This window comes from Cherax quadricarinatus, chromosome 20 (genome assembly GCF_038502225.1).
Source record: "Cherax quadricarinatus isolate ZL_2023a chromosome 20, ASM3850222v1, whole genome shotgun sequence".
In the NCBI taxonomy this organism is placed as follows: Eukaryota; Metazoa; Arthropoda; class Malacostraca; order Decapoda; family Parastacidae; genus Cherax; species Cherax quadricarinatus.
Window position 1 is genome coordinate 48279129 of NC_091311.1, and position 23806 is coordinate 48302934.

General features: G+C 43.3%; 2 protein-coding genes and 1 long non-coding RNA gene across 6 annotated transcripts in view; all 3 read right to left on the reverse strand.

Moving 5' to 3' along the window:
• Nucleotides 1-864: 864 nt before the first annotated feature.
• LOC128701083 (single insulin-like growth factor-binding domain protein-2) overlaps nt 865-23806 on the reverse strand; it is a 28845-nt gene continuing 5903 nt past the window's right edge. The window contains exons 1-5 of one of the 4 annotated variants that reach the window (XR_011392240.1): nt 21141-21161; nt 18224-18357; nt 17099-17207; nt 16628-16752; nt 865-2867 (exon numbers count right to left, since the gene is read on the reverse strand). Coding sequence is in view for 2 of the 4 variants with exons in the window: in XM_053794628.2 (XP_053650603.2) it covers nt 2845-2867; nt 16596-16752; nt 17099-17207; nt 18224-18285 (351 nt within the window). In the remaining 2 variants the exon portion in view is untranslated. Of the gene's footprint in view, nt 2868-16595; nt 16753-17098; nt 17208-18223; nt 18358-21140; nt 21162-23806 lie in introns of those variants that run through there. The other 3 variants (XR_008408856.2, XM_053794642.2, XM_053794628.2) reach the window with 3 other exon arrangements.
• LOC138853003 (uncharacterized) lies at nt 4119-6232 on the reverse strand. The gene is made up of 2 exons (XR_011392241.1): nt 4658-6232; nt 4119-4586 (listed from the first exon to the last, which is right to left on the reverse strand). It is a non-coding gene; the product is annotated as an uncharacterized lncRNA (long non-coding RNA).
• On the reverse strand, nt 8160-9761 carry LOC138853014 (putative per-hexamer repeat protein 5). Its single transcript, XM_070087105.1, has one exon. The coding sequence runs from the start codon at nt 9674-9676 to the stop codon at nt 8270-8272; it is 1407 nt and encodes a 468-aa protein (XP_069943206.1). The 5' UTR covers nt 9677-9761; the 3' UTR covers nt 8160-8269.

The following is a 23806-nucleotide window of genomic DNA, read 5'->3' on the forward strand; positions in this document are numbered from 1 at the left end:
GATGTTTCCTGAGAGAGGGAAGGTTAAATACTTGTGTCTCTGTGATGTTTCCTGAGAGAAGGAAGGTTAAATACTTGTGTGTCTGTGATGTTTCCTGAGAGAGGGAAGGTTAAATACTTGTTTCTCTGTGATGTTTCCTGAGAGAGGGAAGGTTAAATACTTGTGTCTCTGTGATGTTTCCTGGGAGAGGGAAGGTTAATTACTTGTGTCTCTGTGATGTTTCCTAAGAGAAGGAAGGTTAAATACTTGTGTCTCTGTGATGTTTCCTGAGAGAGGGTAGGTTAAATACTTGTGTCTCTGTGATGTTTCCTGAGAGAGGGAAGGTTAAATACTTGTGTCTCTGTGATGTTTCCTGAGAGAGGGAAGGTTAGATACTTGTGTCTCTGTGATGTTTCCTGAGAGAGGGAAGGTTAAATACTTGTGTCTCTGTGATGTTTCCTGAGAGAGGGAAGGTTAGATACTTGTGTCTCTGTGATGTTTCCTGAGAGAGGGAAGGTTAAATACTTGTGTCTCTCTGATGTTTCCTGAGAGAGGGAAGGTTAGATACTTGTGTCTCTGTGATGTTTCCTGAGAGAGGGAAGGTTAGATACTTGTGTCTCTGTGATGTTTCCTGAGAGAGGGAAGGTTAGATACTTGTGTCTCTGTGATGGTATTAGCCTGGTAGCTCTTCCCTCTGCCCTCTCTTCTCTACCTTCCTCTTTTCAGTTACTTGGAGAGCAAAACTGGGCCCATAATGAAGTGGTATAATAAGCTCATTTGAGAGAGAGAGAGAGAGAGAGAGAGAGAGAGAGAGAGAGAGAGAGAGAGAGAGAGAGAGAGAGAGAGAGAGAGAGAGAGAGACTTATAGGTTGGAAAACTTATAGATTGGAGTGCACAACTTTATTTGGCTGACTTATTACACTCATCATACATCTCAAGAATGTTACAGCACATTATAAAACAACATTGTTACACATTCCTAAATACAATAAAATATTACAGTTATTTACAATGTTATAAAGTTACACGAAATATTTAAAGCCAAAGTTAGTAGGAGGGAAAAACAACTTAGACAAGCTGAGCTCAACACATTTTGTATGTAAGACAGAAAACACAATATATATCAACATCAAAATTGCTTCCGAGTTTTAATTAACTCTTATAAATGTTTAGTGACCTCACAAATATATATAATATATATATATATATATATATATATATATATATATATATATATATATATATATATATATATATATATATATATATATATATATATATATATAATATATATATATGTGGGGGAGGTATCACCTAAAGAACTGGGCTGGGAACCCTCAACCTTCTGGGTTGAGGGAAATCGCAGGATTCTTCCCGGAATATTTTCTTCCCCCTCATCCCTATATTCTATACTCTATGTGAACTTTATTTATAGACACAGTACATTAACAAAAATGCAACGGGAAGGAGAGCAATATAAGACATCTCAGGGCCTATATATTACACACACACACACACACACACACACACACACACACACACACACACACACACACACACACACACACACACACACACACACACACACACACACACACACACACACACACACACAAGGAATTAAAAAGTGATTCAGGTGTGTAAAATAATTTCTATGAAAGAACAACAATAAAATTCTCTAAGTACTTTCGACCAAATTAGGTCATCATTTGTGAGTACAGGAGAGCAAGCAAAGCTAAGCAGGTGTAGTGAAGGTGTAAGCTGGAACACGTCACCTGCAGTGGCTTCCGTAGATCACTTACCCCACGGCCCGGTTCCAGACCAGACCTCCTTGTTGCTGGACTGATCAATGAAGTTGCTGGTGCCCGCCGCCAGCATTCCAGTGTATACACCCACAGCCCGGCTGATCAAGAGCTGATTTGTGAAATGTGTCAGAGTCCTTCTTGAAGGGAGTTAGAGGTAGTGATCCCCTTCATGCATGAAGGGAGGATGTAGAAGAGAGACCTCTCCTCGTGAGTGAAGCTCCTTAATGTGAGGTCATGTCACAAGCGACATTACTTGCCTGACATGATCAAGAGTACTGAAGGATGAAACAGTTTATATAGACAGTTATGTCTATATAAACTGAAGGATGAAACAGTTTATATAGACAGTTATGTCTATATAAACTGAAGAATGAAACAGTTTATATAGACAGTTATGTCTATATAAACTGAAGGATGAAACAGTTTATATAGACAGTTATGTCTATATAAACTGAAGAATGAAACAGTTTATATAGACAGTTATGTCTATATAAACTGAAGGATGAAACAGTTTATATAGACAGTTATGTCTATATAAACTGAAGGATGAAACAGTTTACATAGACAGTTATGTCTATATAAACTGTTTCATCCTTCAGTACTCTTGCTATACAGACTTTTTCTTCGTGTTTAGGACTATTAATGAATCACGTCTGAATAAAGCTTCATTACTCTCCACTCAATATTATATCAAACAAAGCAATATATATATTTTACATTATTGTTGTGTTAATTTCGAAACACTAAAATCTTAAGTGAAAGAACAACATACGTTGTAAAACAAATTTCTATTAGGACAACGTTTCGCCCTGGGTAAAGCTGTCTTCATGGCATGATAAAACTCTAAACAGGGCGAAATGTTCTGCAATGTACGTCTTTTCTTCACTGTTGTTGACAGTACATTATGTGGACGCAGCTCCTGGGTAGTGGCAGGTAATACAGGTTGATCCAAACAAATGTTGAAAGTCTGCCTAGAGTGTTGCGAATCTGCGGTGGTGCTCAAAGTCTGCGGTGTAAGTCTGCCCTGACTACACAGTGACAGTATTCCTTCTTCTTGAGGTCACTGCATGCGAAGTGTCGGCCCTGAGAGTTGAAACAAAAAATATACATTAAAAATTTATTTCGAAGAAAAAAGTTGCTGATGAGTGTCGTCGAAGGTATTGTGTATGTTTTATTATGAGGAATTGTATATGTTGCAGGTATTGTGTATGGTGAATGATGAGGAATTGTCTATGTTGCAGGATGAGAAATTGTGTATGTTGCAGGATGAGCAGGTGTGGCATGCAAAGAGTACGTAACCTTTATTCGGCGTATGTACACACCCTCATTGAAAAGCTATCTCCCCCAACCAGCGAACCAGGGGCTAAGGGTTGATGATCGGGCCCCATCGTTCAATCAGTACCCAGGTTCCAGCCAATAAAAAGATGGTTTTGGCAATCGCAGATGTGACGTGGGTACCACTCACCTGTCTGTCCTTGTCATTCCCATTTTAGAGCTGGTTGAAGCATGGTCTGCTCTCTAGTGGCTCCTATTCTGCCTTGCTTACTGTGGAGTGCACTAATACCTATTGTTGTACATAGTGTATATAGTGTACATACTTCTGTTCTAAATTGGTGAAGGATAATATGTCAAAAGTTTTTCTGCTGTGTTTATTTTGCTCTCTTTACACCCAGGATAACAGGCCTTTGGGACTCCTGGGTTGTAATAGCAGGTATTGTGTATGTTGCATGATGTGGAATTGTGTATGTTGCAGGATGGAAATTATGTATGTTGTAGGATGAGGAATTATGTTGCAGGGTGAGCAAGTATTGTGTATGTTGCAGGATGAGGAATTGTGTATGTTGTAGGATGAGGAATTATGTTGCAGGGTGAGCAAGTATTGTGTATGTTGCAGGATGAGGAATTGTGTATGTTGTAGGATGAGGAATTGTGTATGTTGTAGGATGAGCAAGTATTGTGTATGTTGCAGAGTCAACAAAACAGAATGACATGAATAACGATTAAGAGTTCATCCACGTGCACATAACAAGATTTAACGTACATGCACACGTACATATAATTCCCTTACATGAGCAAAGAGTTCATCCACACGTACAAGAACATACAATTCCCGTGCATGAGCAAGCAGTTCATGCAAATGCACACGAATGTACAACTGACCAATTCGTGCTCGAATGCACAGTTGATACACGAACATATATGTTTACAAACTGTCACAGTAGTGGCTAACGCGACGGTCTGGAGTTCTAAGACTCTCTGACCGCGGGTTCTATCCCCACCCGTGGTTTGGTTTGTCACAGTAGTATTACGAAGGATTGAAAAGATAGAAATAAAGAGGTTGGAACAATTTACCAAAAATTCACACCTTTCAAGATTATTATTATTAGCTATTTTAATTATCAAAAACAAAGAGCTAAACCCTGCACCTTAGAGGCACACAACAGCGACGTTTCGAGCCATGCCAAATCGGAACGTAGTATCGTGCAACAATTCTCATAAATACACACAACTGGAGCGTCAACTATCACTGGTGTTGCAACATTATGTTCAGCTGGAATTTTGTAGACAGTTTATTTGTAACTTGTGGCACATGAACAAAGATTAAACTGACGCTCAGGAGATATAAGGCAGTGAGTATGGTTCTGAGCTCATCTGGACCTGAGGCAGTGAGCATGGTTCTGAGCTCATCTGGACCTGAGGCAGTGAGCATGGTTCTGAGCTCATCTGGACCTGAGGCAGTGAGCATGGTTCTGAGCTCAGCTGGACCTGAGGCAGTGAGCATGGTTCTGAGCTCAGCTAGACCTGAGGCAGTGAGCATGGTTCTGAGCTCAGCTGGACTGAGGCAGTGAGCATGGTTCTGAGCTCAGCTGGACCTGAGGCAGTGAACATGAGTCTGAACTGAGAGACGAAGCAGTGTAGTATTAGTCCCAGAGAGTAGCTGAGAGACGAGGGAGTGTAGTATTAGTCCCAGAGAAAAGCTGAGAAACGAAGGAGTGTAGTATTAGTCCCAGAGAATAGCTGAGAAACGAAGGAGTGTAGTATTAGTCCCAGAGAGTAGCTGAGAGACGAGGGAGTGTAGTATTAGTCCCAGAGTAGCTGAGAGACGAAGCAGTGTAGTATTAGTCCCAGAGAGTAGCTGAGAGACGAGGGAGTGTAGTATTAGTCCCAGAGAATAGCTGAGAAACGTAGGAGTGTAGTATTAGTCCCAGAGAGTAGCTGAGAGACGAGGGAGTGTAGTATTAGTCCCAGAGAATAGCTGAGAAACGTAGGAGTGTAGTATTAGTCCCAGAGAGTAGCTGAGAGACGAGGGAGTGTAGTATTAGTCCCAGAGAATAGCTGAGAAACGTAGGAGTGTAGTATTAGTCCCAGAGAATAGCTGAGAAACGAAGGAGTGTAGTATTAGTCCCAGAGAGTAGCTGAGAGACGAGGCAGTGTAGCATTAGTCCCAGAGTAGCTGAGAGACGAGGCAGTGTAGCATTAGTCCCAGAGTAGCTGAGAGACGAGGGAGTGCAGTATTAGTCCCAGAGAGTAGTTGAGAGACGAGGGAGTGTAGTATTAGTCCCAGAGATTAACTAAGAGACGAGGGAGTGTAGTATTAGTCCCAGAGTAGATGAGAGACGAGGGAGTGTGGTATTAGTCCCAGAGTAGCTGAGAGACGAATGAGTGTAGGATCACTATGTTAAGGCAACAGTGGTGAAGTAAAGTTTTAGTCTTTAGACTTCAGTCAAGACTTGAGGTGGGAGCAATACTGTGTTTTAATAAGTTCTGCCCTTCAAAAAATGGGTTTCATACAGTTTACCAAATTCAGTGAAGCTCATCTTTCACGGAGTCCCGATTATAGCTCTATAATGGCCGGGAATTATGGGTAAATGGTTATAACAATTTTTTTTCCAATTAATCTTAAGCGAGATTCAAAGTTAATTTCCTTAGATAAGTAATTTACCTAAATACCTGAACATATCTTACACAGTTTAAATTATATTATAATAATTTATGTGGCAGTGGTGGGATGAAGTACAAACCTGGCAACTGGTGACAGAGGTGGGATGAAGTACAAACCTGACAACTGGTGACAGTGGTGGGATGAAGTACAAGACTGACAACTGGTGACAGTGGTGGGATGAAGTACAAACCTGACAACTGGTGACAGTGGTGGGATGAAGTACAAACCTGACAACTGGTGACAGTGGTGGGATGAAGTACAAACCTGACAACTGGTGACAGTGGTGGGATGAAGTACAAACCTGGCAACTGGTGACAGTGGTGGGATGAAGTACAAACCTGACAACTGGTGACAGTGGTGGGATGAAGTACAAACCTGGCAACTGGTGACAGTGGTGGGATGAAGTACAAACCTGACAACTGGTGACAGTGGTGGGATGAAGTACAAACCTGACAACTGGTGACAGTGGTGGGATGAAGTACAAACCTGACAACTGGTGACAGTGGTGGGATGAAGTACAAACCTGACAACTGGTGACAGTGGTGGGATGAAGTACAAACCTGACAACTGGTGACAGTGGTGGGATGAAGTACAAACCTGGCAACTGGTGACAGTGGTGGGATGAAGTACAAACCTGACAACTGGTGACAGTGGTGGGATGAAGTACAAACCTGACAACTGGTGACAGTGGTGGGATGAAGTACAAACCTGACAACTGGTGACAGTGGTGGGATGAAGTACAAACCTGACAACTGGTGACAGTGGTGGGATGAAGTACAAACCTGACAACTGGTGACAGTGGTGGGATGAAGTACAAACCTGACAACTGGTGACAGTGGTGGGATGAAGTACAAACCTGACAACTGGTGACAGTGGTGGGATGAAGTACAAACCTGACAACTGGTGACAGTGGTGGGATGAAGTACAAACCTGGCAACTGGTGACAGTGGTGGGATGAAGTACAAACCTGACAACTGGTGACAGTGGTGGGATGAAGTACAAACCTGACAACTGGTGACAGTGGTGGGATGAAGTACAAGACTGACAACTGGTGACAGTGGTGGGATGAAGTACAAACCTGACAACTGGTGACAGTGGTGGGATGAAGTACAAGCCTGACAACTGGTGACAGTGGTGGGATGAAGTACAAACCTGACAACTGGTGACAGTGGTGGGATGAAGTACAAGACTGACAACTGGTGACAGTGGTGGGATGAAGTACAAGACTGACAACTGGTGACAGTGGTGGGATGAAGTACAAGCCTGACAACTGGTGACAGTGGTGGGATGAAGTACAAACCTGACAACTGGTGACAGTGGTGGGATGAAGTACAAACCTGACAACTGGTGACAGTGGTGAGATGAAGTACAAGCCTGACAACTGGTGACAGTGGTGGGATGAAGTACAAACCTGGCAACTGGTGACAGTGGTGGGATGAAGTACAAACCTGACAACTGGTGACAGTGATGGGATGAAGTACAAACCTGACAACTGGTGACAGTGGTGGGATGAAGTACAAACCTGACAACTGGTGACAGTGGTGGGACGAAGTACAAACCTGACAACTGGTGACAGTGGTGGGAGGAAGTACAAACCTGGCAACTGGTGACAGTGGTGGGATGAAGTACAAACCTGACAACTGGTGACAGTGGTGGGATGAAGTACAAACCTGACAGCTGGTGACAGTGGTGGGATGAAGTACAAACCTGACAACTGGTGACAGTGGTGGGATGAAGTACAAACCTGACAACTTGTGACAGTGGTGGGATGAAGTACAAACGTGACAACTGGTGACAGTGGTGGGACGAAGTACAAACCTGACAACTGGTGACAGTGGTGGGATGAAGTACAAACGTGACAACTGGTGACAGTGGTGGGATGAAGTACAAACCTGACAACTTGTGACAGTGGTGGGATGAAGTACAAACCTGACAACTGGTGACAGTGGTGGGATGAAGTACAAACCTGACAACTGGTGACAGTGGTGGGACGAAGTACAAGCCTGACAACTGGTGACAGTGGTGGGATGAAACCTGACAACTGGTGACAGTGGTGGGATGAAGTACAAACCTGACAACTGGTGACAGTGGTGGGACGAAGTACAAACCTGACAACTGGTGACAGTGGTGGGATGAAGTACAAACGTGACAACTGGTGACAGTGGTGGGATGAAGTACAAACCTGACAACTGGTGACAGTGGTGGGACGAAGTACAAGCTTGACAACTGGTGACAGTGGTGGGATGAAGTACAAACCTGACAACTGGTGACAGTGGTGGGATGAAGTACAAACCTGACAACTGGTGACAGTGGTGGGATGAAGTACAAACCTGACAACTGGTGACAGTGGTGGGATGAAGTACAAACCTGACAACTGGTGACAGTGGTGGGATGAAGTACAAACCTGACAACTGGTGACAGTGGTGGGATGAAGTACAAACCTGACAACTGGTGACAGTGGTGGGATGAAGTACAAACCTGACAACTGGTGACAGTGGTGGGATGAAGTACAAACCTGACAACTGGTGACAGTGGTGGGATTTCATAAAAATAATTTAACATTGCTAATAAATTTATCGTCATTAAAGAGAATAACGAGCAAAATTAAAATTAAACAAAATTTTGCAAAAACACTGCCACTACCAGTGCCACCATCAGTGCCACTACCAGTGCCACCATCAGTGCCACTACCAGTGCCACCATCAGTGCCACTACCAGTGCCACCATCAGTGCCACTACCAGTGCTGCCACTAGTGCCACTACCAGTGCTGCCACTAGTGCCACTACCAGTGCTGCCACTAGTGCCACTACCAGTGCTGCCACTAGTGCCACTACCAGTGCTGCCACTAGTGCCACTACCAGTGCTGCCACTAGTGCCACTACCAGTGCTGCCACTAGTGCCATTACCAGTGTTGTTACTAGTGCCACTACCAGTGCTGCCACTAATGCCACTACTAGTGCCACTACCAGTGTTGTTGCTAGTGCCACTACCAGTGCCATCAGTGCCACTACCAATGCTGCCACTAGTGCCACTACCAGTGCCACTACAAGTGTCATCAGTGCCACTACCAGTGTTGCAACTAGTGCCACTACAAGTGCCATCAATGCCACTACCAGTGTTGCCACTATTGCCACTACCAGTCATGCAACTAGTGCCACTACCAGTGTTGCCACTAGTGCCACTATCAGTGCTACCATCAGTGCCACTACCAGTGTTGCCACTAGTGCCATTACCAGTGCCATCAGTGCCACTACCAGTGTTGCAACTAGTGCCACTACCAGTGTTGCCACTAGTGCCACTACCAGTCTTGCCACTAGTGCCACTATCAGTGTTGCCTCTAGTGCCACTACCAGTGTTGACACTAGTGCCACTACCAGTGCCACCATCAGTGCCACTGCCAGTGTTGCCACTAGTGTCACTACCAGTGTTGCCACTAGTGTCACTACCAGTGTTGCCACTAGTGCCATTACCAGTGTTGCCACTAGTGCCACTACCAGTGCCGCAATCAGTGCCACTACCAGTGTTGCCACTAGTGCCACTGCCAGTGCCACCATCAGTGCCACTACCAGTGTTGCCACTAGTGCCACCATCAGTGCCACTACCAGTGTTGCCACTAATGCCACTACCAGTGTTACCACTAGTGCCACTACCAGTTCCACCATCACTGCCACTAACAGTGTTGCCACTAGTGCTTACCAGTGCCACTACCAGTGTTGAAACTAGTGCCACTACCAGTGTTGCCACTAGCGCCACTACCAGTGCCGCAATCAGTGCCACTACCAGTGTTGCCACTAGTGCCACCATCAGTGCCACTACCAGTGTTATCACTAGTGCCACTACCAGTGTCACTGCCAGTGCCACTACCAGTGTCACTGCTTGTGCCACCACCACTAGTGCGCTGTGTGTTACTAGTGTCTTATTAACTCTCCACCGTTTCATGATTAGCATGCTAGCATTAAACCATCATGCTACCACAGCACCATCATGCTACTACAGCACCATCATGCTACTACAGCACCATCATGGTACTACAGTACCATCATGCTACTACAGCACCATCATGGTACTACAGTACCATCATGCTACTACAGCACCATCATGCTACTACAGCACCATCATGCTACCACAGTACCATCATGCTACTACAGCATCATGCTACTACAGCACCATCATGCTACATCATGCTACTACAGCACCATCATGGTACTACAGTACCATCATGCTACTACAGCACCATCATGCTACTGTACCATCATGCTACTACAGCACATCATGCTATACAGTACCATCATGCTACTACAGCACCATCATCACTACAGCACCATCACTACGTCAGCACCATCATGCTACACCATCATGGTACTACAGTACCATCATGCTACTACAGCACCATCATGCTACTACAGTACCATCATGCTACTACAGCACCATCATGCTACTACAGCACCATCATGCTACTACAGCACCATCATGCTACTACAGTACCATCATGCTACTACAGCACCATCATGCTACCACAGCACCATCATGCTATTACAGCACCATCATGCTACTACAGCACCATCATGCTACGTCAGCACCATCATGCTACTACAGCACCATCATGCTACTACAGCACCATCATGCTACTACAGCACCATCATGCTACTACAGCACCATCATGCTACTACAGCACCATCATGCTACTACAGCACCATCATGCTACCACAGCACCATCATGCTATTACAGCACCATCATGCTACTACAGCACCATCATGCTACGTCAGCACCATCATGCTACTACAGCACCATCATGGTACTACAGTACCATCATGCTACTACAGCACCATCATGCTACTACAGCACCATCATGCTACTACAGCACCATCATGCTACTACAGTACCATCATGCTACTACAGCACCATCATGCTACCACAGCACCATCATGCTACCACAGCACCATCATGCTACTAGAGCACCATCATGCTACCACAGCACCATCATGCTACTACAGCACCATCATGCTACTACAGCACCATCATGCTACTACAGCACCATCATGCTACTACAGCACCATCATCATACAGCACCATACTACAGCACCATCATGCTACTACAGCACCATCATGCTACCACAGCACCATCATGCTACTACAGCACCATCATGCTACTACAGCACCATCATGCTACCACAGCACCATCATGCTACTACAGCACCATCATGCTACTACAGCACAATCATGCTGCTACAGCACCATCATGCTACTACAGCACCATCATGCTACTACAGCACAATCATGCTGCTACAGCACAATCATGCTGCTACAGCACCATCATGCTACTACAGCACAATCATGCTGCTACAGCACCATCATGCTACCACAGCACCATCATGCTACTACAGCACCATCATGCTACTACAGCACAATCATGCTGCTACAGCACAATCATGCTGCTACAGCACCATCATGCTACTACAGCACAATCATGCTGCTACAGCACCATCATGCTACCACAGCACCATCATGCTACCACAGCACCATCATGCTACTACAGCACCATCATGCTACCACAGCACCATCATGCTACTACAGCACCATCATGCTACTACAGCACCATCATGCTACTACAGCACCATCATGCTACCACAGCACCATCATACTACCACAGTACCATCATGCTACTACAGCCCCATCATGCTACTACAGCACCATCATACTACCACAGTACCATCATGCTACTACAGCCCCATCATGCTACTACAGCACAATCATGCTGCTACAGCACCATCATGCTACCACAGCACCATCATGCTACCACAGCACCATGATGCTACCACAGTACCATCATGCTACCACAGTACCATCATGCTACTACAGCACCATCATGCTACTACAGCCCCATCATGCTACTACAGCACCATCATGCTACCACAGCACCATCATACTACCACAGTACCATCATGCTACTACAGCCCCATCATGCTACTACAGCACCATCATACTACCACAGTACCATCATGCTACTACAGCCCCATCATGCTACTACAGCACCATCATACTACCACAGTACCATCATGCTACTACAGTACCATCATTCTACCACAGTACCATCATGCTACTACAGTACCATCATGCTACTACAGCACCATCATGCTACTACAGCACCATCATGCTACCACAGCACCATCATGCTACCACAGCACCATCATGCTACCACAGTACTCTCAGTAGATGTACCAGGTGTTGCACACCCTGGTATGGATCGTTCAGTAAAACAAGCCAGATTGAAATACTTTTGGCCTCCTATGGCAACTGATATTTCTGAGTATGTTAAGAAATGTAGTGCCTGCATGCAACATAAAGGTAATGCTAATGGTCCTAATCCAATCCAAGTGTATCCAACCACTAGCGAACCGTGGGAAAGAGTTGCGCTAGATTTGTTAACTAATTTTAAATGTTCCCTCCAAGGCAACAAACATCTATGTGTTATGGTAGACCATTTCACCAGATATTGTGAGTTAGTTCCTATTGCAGATAAGACTGCCGAGACAGTAGCTAAAGCGTTTAAAGAACGCATTATCTGCAGGCATACCTCCCCTAAGTCCCTAGTAACAGATAATGGAGGTGAATTCTGTAATGAGATTCTTGAAAATTTGTGTACCTTGTACAAGATCTCTAAATCCACCATTGTTCCTCATCATCCTGCCAGCAATGGGTTAGCGGAACGTACCAATAAGAAAGTACTTGATGTCTTGAGAGCCACTATCAATCCCAACAGTGAAACTTGGGATGAAGTTATACCTGATGTGCAGTGTGTTATAAATTCTGCTTACAATGTTTCTATAGGTGACACTCCACATTATGCATTGTATGGTGTAGATAAACGTTTGCCTTATGAGTTGTTATATTCTAATCCGAAACCAAATTACAACCCTGATGATTTCATAGCAACTCGTACCAGCTTAGCTCAAAGTGTTTTTAGAAGAATCCGTGAAACACTTCATAAATCAACAGCAGAATTTACAAGAGTCGCAAACACTCGAGCAAAGCCATCCAAAATCAAAGTAGGTTCGAGAGTTATGCTGACTAACTTTAACAAAACGTCTGCAATGCCTAAGCTTGATCAAAAGTTTGTTGGTCCTTATCGAGTAGTTGAACATATCACTGGTAATACGTATAAGGTTAGAGAAATTAGTACTGGTCAGTATAAAGAATCGCATTTAGATCATATGAAGTTAGTATGTGATGATAATGATGTTCCAACCCAGACTAATGTGACAGACTCTGACAATCCTCCTGATCCTGTACTCTCTACCTCTGATCCTCAGTCAGACGATCAACCTGAATGTCGTTATTCCCTACGTACACGACAAGTATTGAAAAATCCTCAAGTATCATTTGTTACTTCCAATTCAGATTTGCCTCAAATACAGCATGAGTTAGCCAGTGTAACAGAGTTTGATCCTCCCAGAGATGACACCCATTCTGCATATATCAATCTCAAGTTAGCAGAGTTGGGGTTAAATGTAAATAACCTGTATAGATGAACAATTACAGTATCAACTTAACAGTATTCAATAATTTTTTTGTGTTCACGTTCTCTCCGAATTCTGAGAGTTAACAGTCTAGATTTGAGTGCACCGAATCTGCCTTTCTGTTAAACACTTCTTTCTTTGTATATATTCCTTCCTCAGAATCCGTAGATCACATGAATACAGATCGATCGATCAAATTTTTTTTTATCACTTCTATTGTGTAATCTCAACGTTGAGTTTCATTCGATGAGTTGTGCTATATTATACCTTGTATTGCATTACAGTTTCATTACAGTTTCAGTTATGTAAGCTTCCATTCCAATGTTCTACTTATGTATGTTATAATGTTCAATTGTTGTACTTTGACATTGTATAGAATCAGCCCAAGCCGTACACCTGCCGTCTCTAGTTTGTATTAGTTGTATGTCGGGACGACATACGTTAGCGTCGCCGAGCTCTCAGTAGTAGTACCAGTTCCTAGTAACCAGTTACCAGTAACCAGTGTACCAGTAGATGACTCACTACCAACCGTCTGTGTGAATCATTGACTGTATTCATATTGCTGCTGACCATAGCAGGATTTCAAACACCCTTACCCTGTAGACACTTGTGAGTCAGTCAAGATAGGGAGCAGAGAGAGGCAGGTTGGCTGTTGGTGCTTTCCATACTTCCCGTTATATATTATACGTACTACCAGCCTACGTGAGTATTCTTACCCCATCCACGTATCGAAAACCCGCATGACAGTACCATCATGCTACTACAGCACCATCGTGCTACTACAGCACCATCATGCTACCACAGTACCATCATGCTACTACAGCACCATCGTGCTACTACAGCATCATCATGCTACAACAGTACCATCATGCTACTACAGCACCATCATGCTACCACAGCACCATCGTGCTACTACAGCACCATCATGCTACTACAGCACCATCATGCTACCACAGCACCATCGTGCTACTACAGCACCATCATGCTACCACAGTACCATCATGCTACTACAGCACCATCATGCTACCACAGCACCATCGTGCTACTACAGCACCATCATGCTACTACAGCACCATCATGCTACCACAGCACCATCGTGCTACTACAGCACCATCGTGCTACTACAGCACCATCATGCTACTACAACACCATCATGCTACCACAGCACCATCATGCTACTACAGCACCATCATGCTACCACAGTACCATCATGCTACTACAGTACCATCATGCTACTACAGCACCATCATGCTACCACAGTACCATCATGCTACTACAGCACCATCATGCTACCACAGTACCATCATGCTACTACAGCACCATCATGCTACTACAGCCCCATCATGCTACCACAGCACCATCATGCTACCACAGCACCATCATGCTACTACAGCACCATCATGCTACTACAGGACCATCATGCTACCACAGTACCATCATGGTACCACAGTACCATCATGCTACCACAGCACCATCATGCTACTACAGCACCATCATGCTACTACAGCACCATCATGCTACCACAGTACCATCATGCTACTACAGCACCATCATGCTACCACAGTACCATCATGCTACTACAGCACCATCATGCTACTACAGCCCCATCATGCTACCACAGCACCATCATGCTACCACAGCACCATCATGCTACTACAGCACCATCATGCTACTACAGCACCATCATGCTACCACAGTACCATCATGGTACCACAGCACCATCATGCTACCACAGCACCATCATGCTACCACAGCACCATCATGCTACTACAGCACCATCATGCTACTACAGCACCATCATGCTACCACAGTACCATCATGCTACCACAGCACCATCATGCTACCACAGCACCATCATGCTACTACAGCACCATCATGCTACTACAGCACCATCATGCTACCACAGTACCATCATGCTACCACAGCACCATCATGCTACCACAGCACCATCATGCTACCACAGCACCATCATGCTACTACAGCACCATCATGCTACCACAGCACCATCGTGCTACTACAGCACCATCATGCTACTACAACACCATCATGCTACTACAGCACCATCATGCTACCACAGCACCATCATGCTACCACAGCATCATGCTACTACAGCACCATCATGCTACCACAGTACCATCATGCTACCACAGCACCATCATGCTACTACAGCACCATCATACTATCACAGCACCATCATGCTACTACAGAACCATCATGCTACCACAGCACCATCATGCTACCACAGTACCATCATGCTACTACAGCACCATCATGCTACCACAGTACCATCATGCTACTACAGCACCATCATACTACCACAGCATCATGCTACTACAGAACCATCATGCTACGACAGTACCATCATGCTACTACAGCACCATCATGCTACCACAGCATCATGCTACTACAGCACCATCATGCTACTACAGCACCATCATACTACCACAGTACCATCATGATACCACAGCACCATCATGCTACCACAGCATCATGCTACTACAGCACCATCATGCTACTACAGCACGATCATACTACCACAGTACCATCATGATACCACAGCACCATCATGCTACCACAGCATCATGCTACTACAGCACCATCATGCTACCACAGTACCATCATGCTACTACAGCACCATCATGCTAAGACAGCATCATGCTACTACAGTACCATCATGCTACTACAGAACCATCATGCTACCACAGCACCATCATGATACCACAGCACCATCATCCTACTACAGCACCATCATACTACCACAGCACCATCATGCTACTACAGTACCATCATGCTACCACAGCACCATCATGCTACCACAGTACCATCATGCTACTACAGCACCATCATGCTACCACAGTACCATCATGCTACTACAGCACCATCATACTACCACAGCACCATCATGCTACTACAGCACCATCATGCTACCACAGCACCATCATGCTACCACAGCACCATCATGCTACCACAGCATCATGCTACTACAGCACCATCATGCTACCACAGTACCATCATGCTACCACAGTACCATCATGCTACCACAGCATCATGCTACTACAGCACCATCATGCTACCACAGTACCATCGTGCTACCACAGTACCATCATGCTACCACAGTACCATCATGCTACCACAGTACCATCATGCTACCACAGCACCATCATGCTACCACAGTACCATCATGCTACCACAGCACCATCATGCTACTACAGAACCATCATGCTACCACAGTACCATCATGCTACTACAGCACCATCATGCTACCACAGCATCATGCTACTACAGCACCATCATGCTACCACAGCATCATGCTACTACAGCACCATCATGCTACCACAGCTCCCACCACCTGCGAGATATACGATGTAGCCCCAGTACCACCACCTGCAGACGCCGGGCATCTGGTCGTACAAGGGGTCGCTCTTGTCGACGTTCTTGTAGCAGACCAAACCGTAGCCACAATGACCGTCGATGTCGAATGGTCCTCCGCACACCTCCCGTGGTCCCTAGATCGCCATTATAGCGAGAAATAAGGAAATCTGCGTCAGCCTGAGCTTAGGTCAGCTTACCAAGTGTCAGACAGTTCAAAGCAGCAGTTCACAGAACAGGTCAAAGGTTACTGCTGCTATAATAATAATCCGGGTGTTTATAGGACCTAGCATAAATTTGGTCTCAAGACCACATGGAAATGATATCGTTCAAAAGAGGAGACAATTTCTAGTGCTTGGTCTATACTAATTTAGAAATTTAGATACACTCTCAGAGACTTTAAGTACATTTGATGTGATATTGACAACATTAAGTGCGTGTGGGGACTTACATCCGTGAGGACTCACCTCTATGGGGACTCACCTTTTTACAGACAGTGCAGCAGTGACAGGCATCCATCTCCATGCCATACTGACATCGAGTTGGGTATTCACAGAGCTCAGAGACACAACGGCATGACAACCCTGACACCCTGCAAAGTGTGAGAGGTGAGAGAGAGGGAGAGAGAGAGAGAGAGAGAGAGAGAGAGAGAGAGAGAGAGAGAGAGAGAGAGAGAGAGAGAGAGAGAGTGAGGTGAAAGGTATGTGAGAGAGGTGTATGAAAAATGTGCGTAAGAGTTAAGTGAAAGGTCTCAGTTGAAAACACTAAAAAAAAAACTAGATGCGTTTTGGTCACTAAGCGATCCGGAAAATGTATCCTCATATCCCATAAGCTCAGCCCCATCTACCTTTACCCAGACAAAGTAATAGTACAGATATACACAATCTTGCAGTGGAGAACATGGCGTTCAATAGTGATAAGTTCCATACACAAATAACCTGCACATAGCAGAAAGAAAGTTATGACGACGTTTTGATATAAAGTAGTCAGTCCCTAAGACACTTTGACAACAGTGATTCCCAAGTGTCGACATGTTTCTTATTCGTTAATGTCGTCGAAGCAGTTAATTTACTGTGCATCGCTCATATAAACAATGAACAGTACCACAAGAGTAAACAGTTAAAGACCCTATCAGGGTTTATAACACAGTCATTGATTTGTATTTACAGCAAAACCTGACCCCTAAGTTCCCAGGCCACAAAAATTATAATCAGCCCTGACTCCGAAAAGTAATTTCTGACAAAATTAGCGATAAGGAGTATATCTTCAGCTTATTTTTATTTTTAACACTGGCCGTCTCCCACCGAGGCAGGTGTCCCATAAAAAGAAGAAAAACGCTTTTCTCCTTTTTCATTTAATAATGGGTTACTAGCCCCTTGATAGAAGAGGTTACTAGCCCCTTGCTCCCGGCATTTTAGTCGCCTTTTACGACACATACGGTTTACTGAGGAAGAATTCATCTGAGTACATATTTACATATTTTATTTAATAAACAAATTTAAAATACTTTCTAAAAATGGTTATTACCTTATTTTCACTAATAAATAACCAGACATATTGTTGTGAGGTCAGCAGTTAGTCAGCAACTACAGTACCCTGGGTACCTACGTGTCTGGCAGTGGCAGCAGCAGCAGGAGAGCTGAGGGCAGCACCAACACCGTCCAACTCATCGTGAAGTTAACAACTCTCTCAGCACAAAATAGTTTTTTTCATTAACTCCAAGGAAGCCAAAACAATATTTTCTGGGGGCATAAATAAAAAAAATGCATTTAAGTCGCGATCTGAGTACGGTATATCCCCGTATTGCAAAAACTCAGCCCACTGTATCTCACGCTACTGAACAGTGCAGAGTGCGGCATAAGTTAACACAATGCAGTTAAACACAATCTTTGAAGACTGGAAGTGAATCAGGAGTGGTATTCACAGGTTATCATATGGAAACTAATATTGCAATCTCTTCAAGAAAACTTGTAAATTAGGACATATACAGACTAAATCTAATTCAAAACATCCACAAAGAAACACCAATTTTGAAGGAAGACTGAAGAAGCCGTCTCGTGTTGCCTTAGATCAGTATTCTAATACACACTAGCACTTTAAGCATGAAGACGCTTAGAAGTTATTGCATTTTTTGGCGTTGTAGTGCGTTATTAACTATTTTTCGTTAATAGATTACAAATTAGCCTAACCGAAATAACGTATATCGAGAAATTTGCTTGAAACTAAGTAAAAAAAATCGACGTTGGCTATAGAAAGTTGTAGTGATCATCGTTACAGAGATGAAGTTAATTGGAAACTATGGAGTAAAAAAAAATAGTATTTTAATTTTCCCAATTTCTTCTAAAAAGTAGCAAATTGGGACCTACACAGACCAAAATAAATCCAAACTTTAGGTAATTAAGTTTCATTTAAACTTCAGATACATACTTTTTTATAATAGTTTATAAAGCACATGATGCATTAACCATTAAAAATTTATGCTGTTCACATTTGTTTTATTTTAATCATTGGAAAACTCTTTATAAACTTATCAGAGTCACGTGACGACTGTGGATGGAAAACATTCAGATTCAATTTAAGAGAGAGAAGAATAAGCCTAGTTTTTTGGATCAAGAGCCTCTTACCAACATCAAGGCAAAATAATGCAATATTGTAAAATAATACTATACTATTTAGAAATTAAAAACAAAATATCATCTGTACACTCCACTAACAACACCTAACTTCTTGTAAGGAACATTACATGAGTGTTGAAATATTGAAGGTGATCAGAAGAGGCTTCCTAAAGTTTAGTGATGGAAACCAACTTCGGGAATGACCTATATAAAATTAAGCAGAGGGCACCTCCACTTGTCAATTGTTCCACGAACCTTTACTTAGTAATAATTGACCTGGATTAGAAATTTGAATCTGATCGGATAAGTCGTTCAAAAGTTATAAACGAAAGCCTTGGAGGAAATTTGATGGGACGAGAATGATGTTGTTTACAACATTATAAATGCTAAAAACTGACCACATAATTTACATTTAGTTTAGTCGCCGTCTGTGTGTGTGCCAAACTGCCAGAAGTACTTGTAACCAAGTCTAACCTCTGTACTATAACATCAGTCTACATTCCAAGGTACTCTGTAAATGTTCTTATCTACGTCCATGTTATAGGGAGTTATAGATCTACTTAGACATCTAGCTATATCTTGACATTTTAGTTCATTATCTCTCTCGTAATACTGTTTTCTAATGCTTGACACGAAGTTTATGCTCAAATTCTTCTTTTAACATACTTTCATTGGTTTACGTATTGTGAGAAAATCATTTGAAACTGAGGCATATGTACTGTAATTGGCGCTTATACTGCGCAGCTTTGTAAACACCTCATAACAAAGCGGTGTAGTAATGCATCATTAGATACACTTACGCGATAGTCTTCATGGAGTGCGCAAGTTCCGCTCAGTACCTGCCTCCAGCTTTAGTAACGATTTTTTCTCCTTCCCTGGAGGCAGGTGTGAGGCGAAAGCCTTGCCTATCAGGCCACCTCATCTGACAACATTATTCTCGTTTCACTTTTTTTTAGGAGAATACTTGTTTGAATTTTTCCGATCCTCTACCCCTTAAGATTTGGGCAATATATTCAATACACTTCTGGGAGCAAGGCTTGTGCTGCTTAATGCATCGTAGTGGTTTAAACGCAACCATCGTACTCCAGCGAGCGTCTCAGAGTGCGGAGAGGATAGTGTGGGGCAAGTGTGGGGGATAGTGTGTGACTAGAGTGTTGGCTAGTGTGGGGGCTAATGTATGTCGACTATTGTGGGGACTAGTACGGTGACTAGTGTGAGGGGCTAGTGTGAGGGGCTAGTGTGAGGGGGGTTAGTGTGTGTGCTTCACAACTACTGATGGACATATTTCATTCTCACCCTTGAAAATTATGTTGCCTAATTTGCCACAGTTTTCTCGGTTACAAGTTGAGTAAGACATGCTAATGAGGTGGATGATTTATTACGGAGGGAGGAGAATATCAGGACAGAATGAAGATTATACGGAAGAACATACTAAAGAATAATGACGGTTTGCGACAGGAATAAATCATGCAACAATTAGATATACCCCGGAAGAATATGAAAAGATTAAATATATATTAAAGAGAGAGAAAGATATTTGAAGGAATGCGTTTCCCTGTAGGAATATAAACAATGGGCAATGTCACTCATCCTGCGAGTCAATATATTTCCATCAAAACAGAACGTTTCAACGCAGATAGTTGACACCATGACTGGTATCATCTTTTGTTCTTGGCTGTTGTGATATTCAGGTAACATCTCTTTTGTAAAGTATATGTAGTTAACTGCAGCGCACCCTGGGCTTTATAATGGATACAGTGCCGGAGTGTGCTTATCCTTCTCTTTACACACTTTATATAGTCTTTCCTTTCTTGGAGTTGCTACACCGGCCTACCATATATACATGTAATCTAAACGTATTCTGGCCACCACCCTCTCTATCTCTGTACGTATTTCTATTTCCACCTTACCATAAACATAACTATCTGTCAGCAGGTCTGGCGACTGTCCTTCCCAACACAACATCTCAGCTCAGGCTTCCTAGCTTGGAAAGGAAATATTACAGGATAATAAAAGCAAGTGTATACTAAATGCAGGTAGTAATTCTATATGATTTACATCTCATCTTAGGCGTCCATGGTTCATCTACCTCATCTCTCCTATCGTGCTCTATACATTCAGTGTTTCCTAAAGTTCTTCAGTAGTATTAGATATAGTGCACCAGCTATATAGATACAAAAGTCACATTTAGATTTTGCCGTTGGACTGGTTAGTTTATGGTGCACCTTGTATCAAGCGTGAGGAGGGTAGCACTAGACAATATGGGTACACACAAAAAGCCTGGGAACAATTCCCTAAGAAGATTATTTTTGCCGCTGTAATACAAAAGCCTTTAACATTCTCAGATGATGACACTATTACGAGCTCCAATATAATTGTTCCACAGAACAAAACAACCCCCATCCCAGAGCACTTATGAAACACTCTTCCCAGTTACTTAACACAACACACACACACCTTTATTAATATACACCAAAGTGGTTGGGCCACTTATCTTTATTGCCCCCTCTCCTCACCCCCCATCTACCTCTCCTCAACATTCCATCCTTACCTATCTTCCTTCCTTCCTCAACTTACCAAACCTCTGGTTAAAGAACTGAAATTCCCAGTCAACTTCAATACTCCTTGAAGTCCTCCACAAGCGTTCAACTGACCTCCCACTCCCTCGGGCTCGGTAACAGCAGGGACTGGAAGTGCCTTTAATCTTATCTTATTCACAGTGAGACTTAGAATCACAGATATCCCTGGTGGTCGTGTGGTGTCACAACACACACTAGGCTGCCTATCCACTCTTTCATACATGATCACTCTTCAACAGCATACTAATTCTAATCTTATTCTATAAAGCACTCATCTCTCATTACCTAATTATAACTATTTTAAACACACTGTTTGAAAAATGAAGGTACACAAAATTATTAGAGAATTTTTTTTCCATAACCTAAGACAATAAAGAGAAAGGAAAATTAACATAAAAACTTGTGCATTGAATTACCTCAACACTGCACACGGGATCCATCCTGTGAACGGTAGTGACAAGTTTGCTAAGCGTCTCATACCTGTCCTACGAACAGTAGTGACTACTTTACTGAGCACCCTATATCCAGCCTGTGGATGGTATTGACTGGTTTATTGTGCACCCCGTATCTATCCTCTGGATTGTAGTGGCTAGTCTATTATTAGTACAGTGCCTGCTCTCTGAAGGAGGGGTGTTAATGTTGCAGTTTAAAAACTGTAGTGTAAAGCACCCTTCTGGCAAGACAGTGATGGAGTGAATGATGTTGAAAGTTTTTCTTTTTCGGGCCACCCTGCCTTGGTGGGAATCGGCCAGTGTGATAATAATAATAAAAAAATATCCGTACTTTGGAGGATAGTGGCTAGTTTATTGTGCACCAAATATTCTATGGAAGATGGTGGGAATTAGTAGGGAAGACCCGGAGATTAGTGGGTGAGGGAATGAGAAGTCAAGTAATCCTCGAGGTGTGGGTGAACTCAGGGAGCGGATGACCCCCCACCTGACCTTAGCTACCACCACATTCAACCACACAACACGTGTCTCAGCCCTTCGCCCATGGCTACCACTACCTACAATGAATGACAAACTTGTCAATAGTCTATCAAAATCTACTCTTTATCAAGCCTTTTAAGTCCAGTTCTTTGATAGCTTCATACCCTGTATCCATTTTGAGAGTGGTACAGCCACTCACACCACATAACCATGGTGTGACTGGCAGTCGACACATACCCATGGTGTGACTGGCAGCCATCACATGCCCATGGTGTGACTGACAGTCACCACATACCCATGGTGTGAACGCTCGTCAAAAGATCACAGAGACACATAATGTATCCTGGACCAGGGAGGACATTCCTGGCTTCACCCTCCGTATTAAGGAAACTTTCTCAGCTGCAACACAATCCACTCTCCAAATGTATAAAAAAATTGGAACAGAAAATTCGCTTCTTTATGTGACGCCCTAAACCCGTGTGAAGCCTCGCCAAGGTGATGCAGAGTAAGAACTTAGGAAACATAATAAAGAGCACTGCAGAAGGTCTACTGGCACATGGAGAGAAATAGTATGAAATACTGACAAGATGAAAAGACACATAAATAGTTAGGCATCTTTATTCCGAAACGTTTCGCCTACACAGCAGCCTTCTTCAGTCAAATGCCGAACAGAAAACAGAATTAGTGGAGATTTAAAGATGTAATCAATCACCCTCGAAGAGATAGTTTTGAAGTTGTTAGTCCCTCAGTCTGGAGAAAAGTTCAGTTCCATAGTCAGGAATATTGTTCCAGACTATGGAACAGAACTCTTCTCCAGGATGAGGGACTGATCACCTCAAAACTACTAACCAAGCTATCTGCTTGCTTCACAAAAATCAACTCCAGCCTGAACCTTCTCTCTAGCCAAGATTATACTGATCTCACAGAACTTTGGATCAAGTTTAACTATTCTCCGTCTAATGGCACCTGCCATACAGACTTTTGATACCAACGAACAGAACCAAGAGGCACTGAACATTCTGTTACCTCTAACTAAACTTATCTTGAAAAGATTTTCGGAACAGTGTG

What these genes read in the sequence shown, in the direction of transcription:
- LOC138853014 (XM_070087105.1), bottom strand. Translation starts at nt 9,676, where the DNA reads ATGCTAATCATGAAACGGTGGAGAGTTAATAAGACACTAGTAACACAC.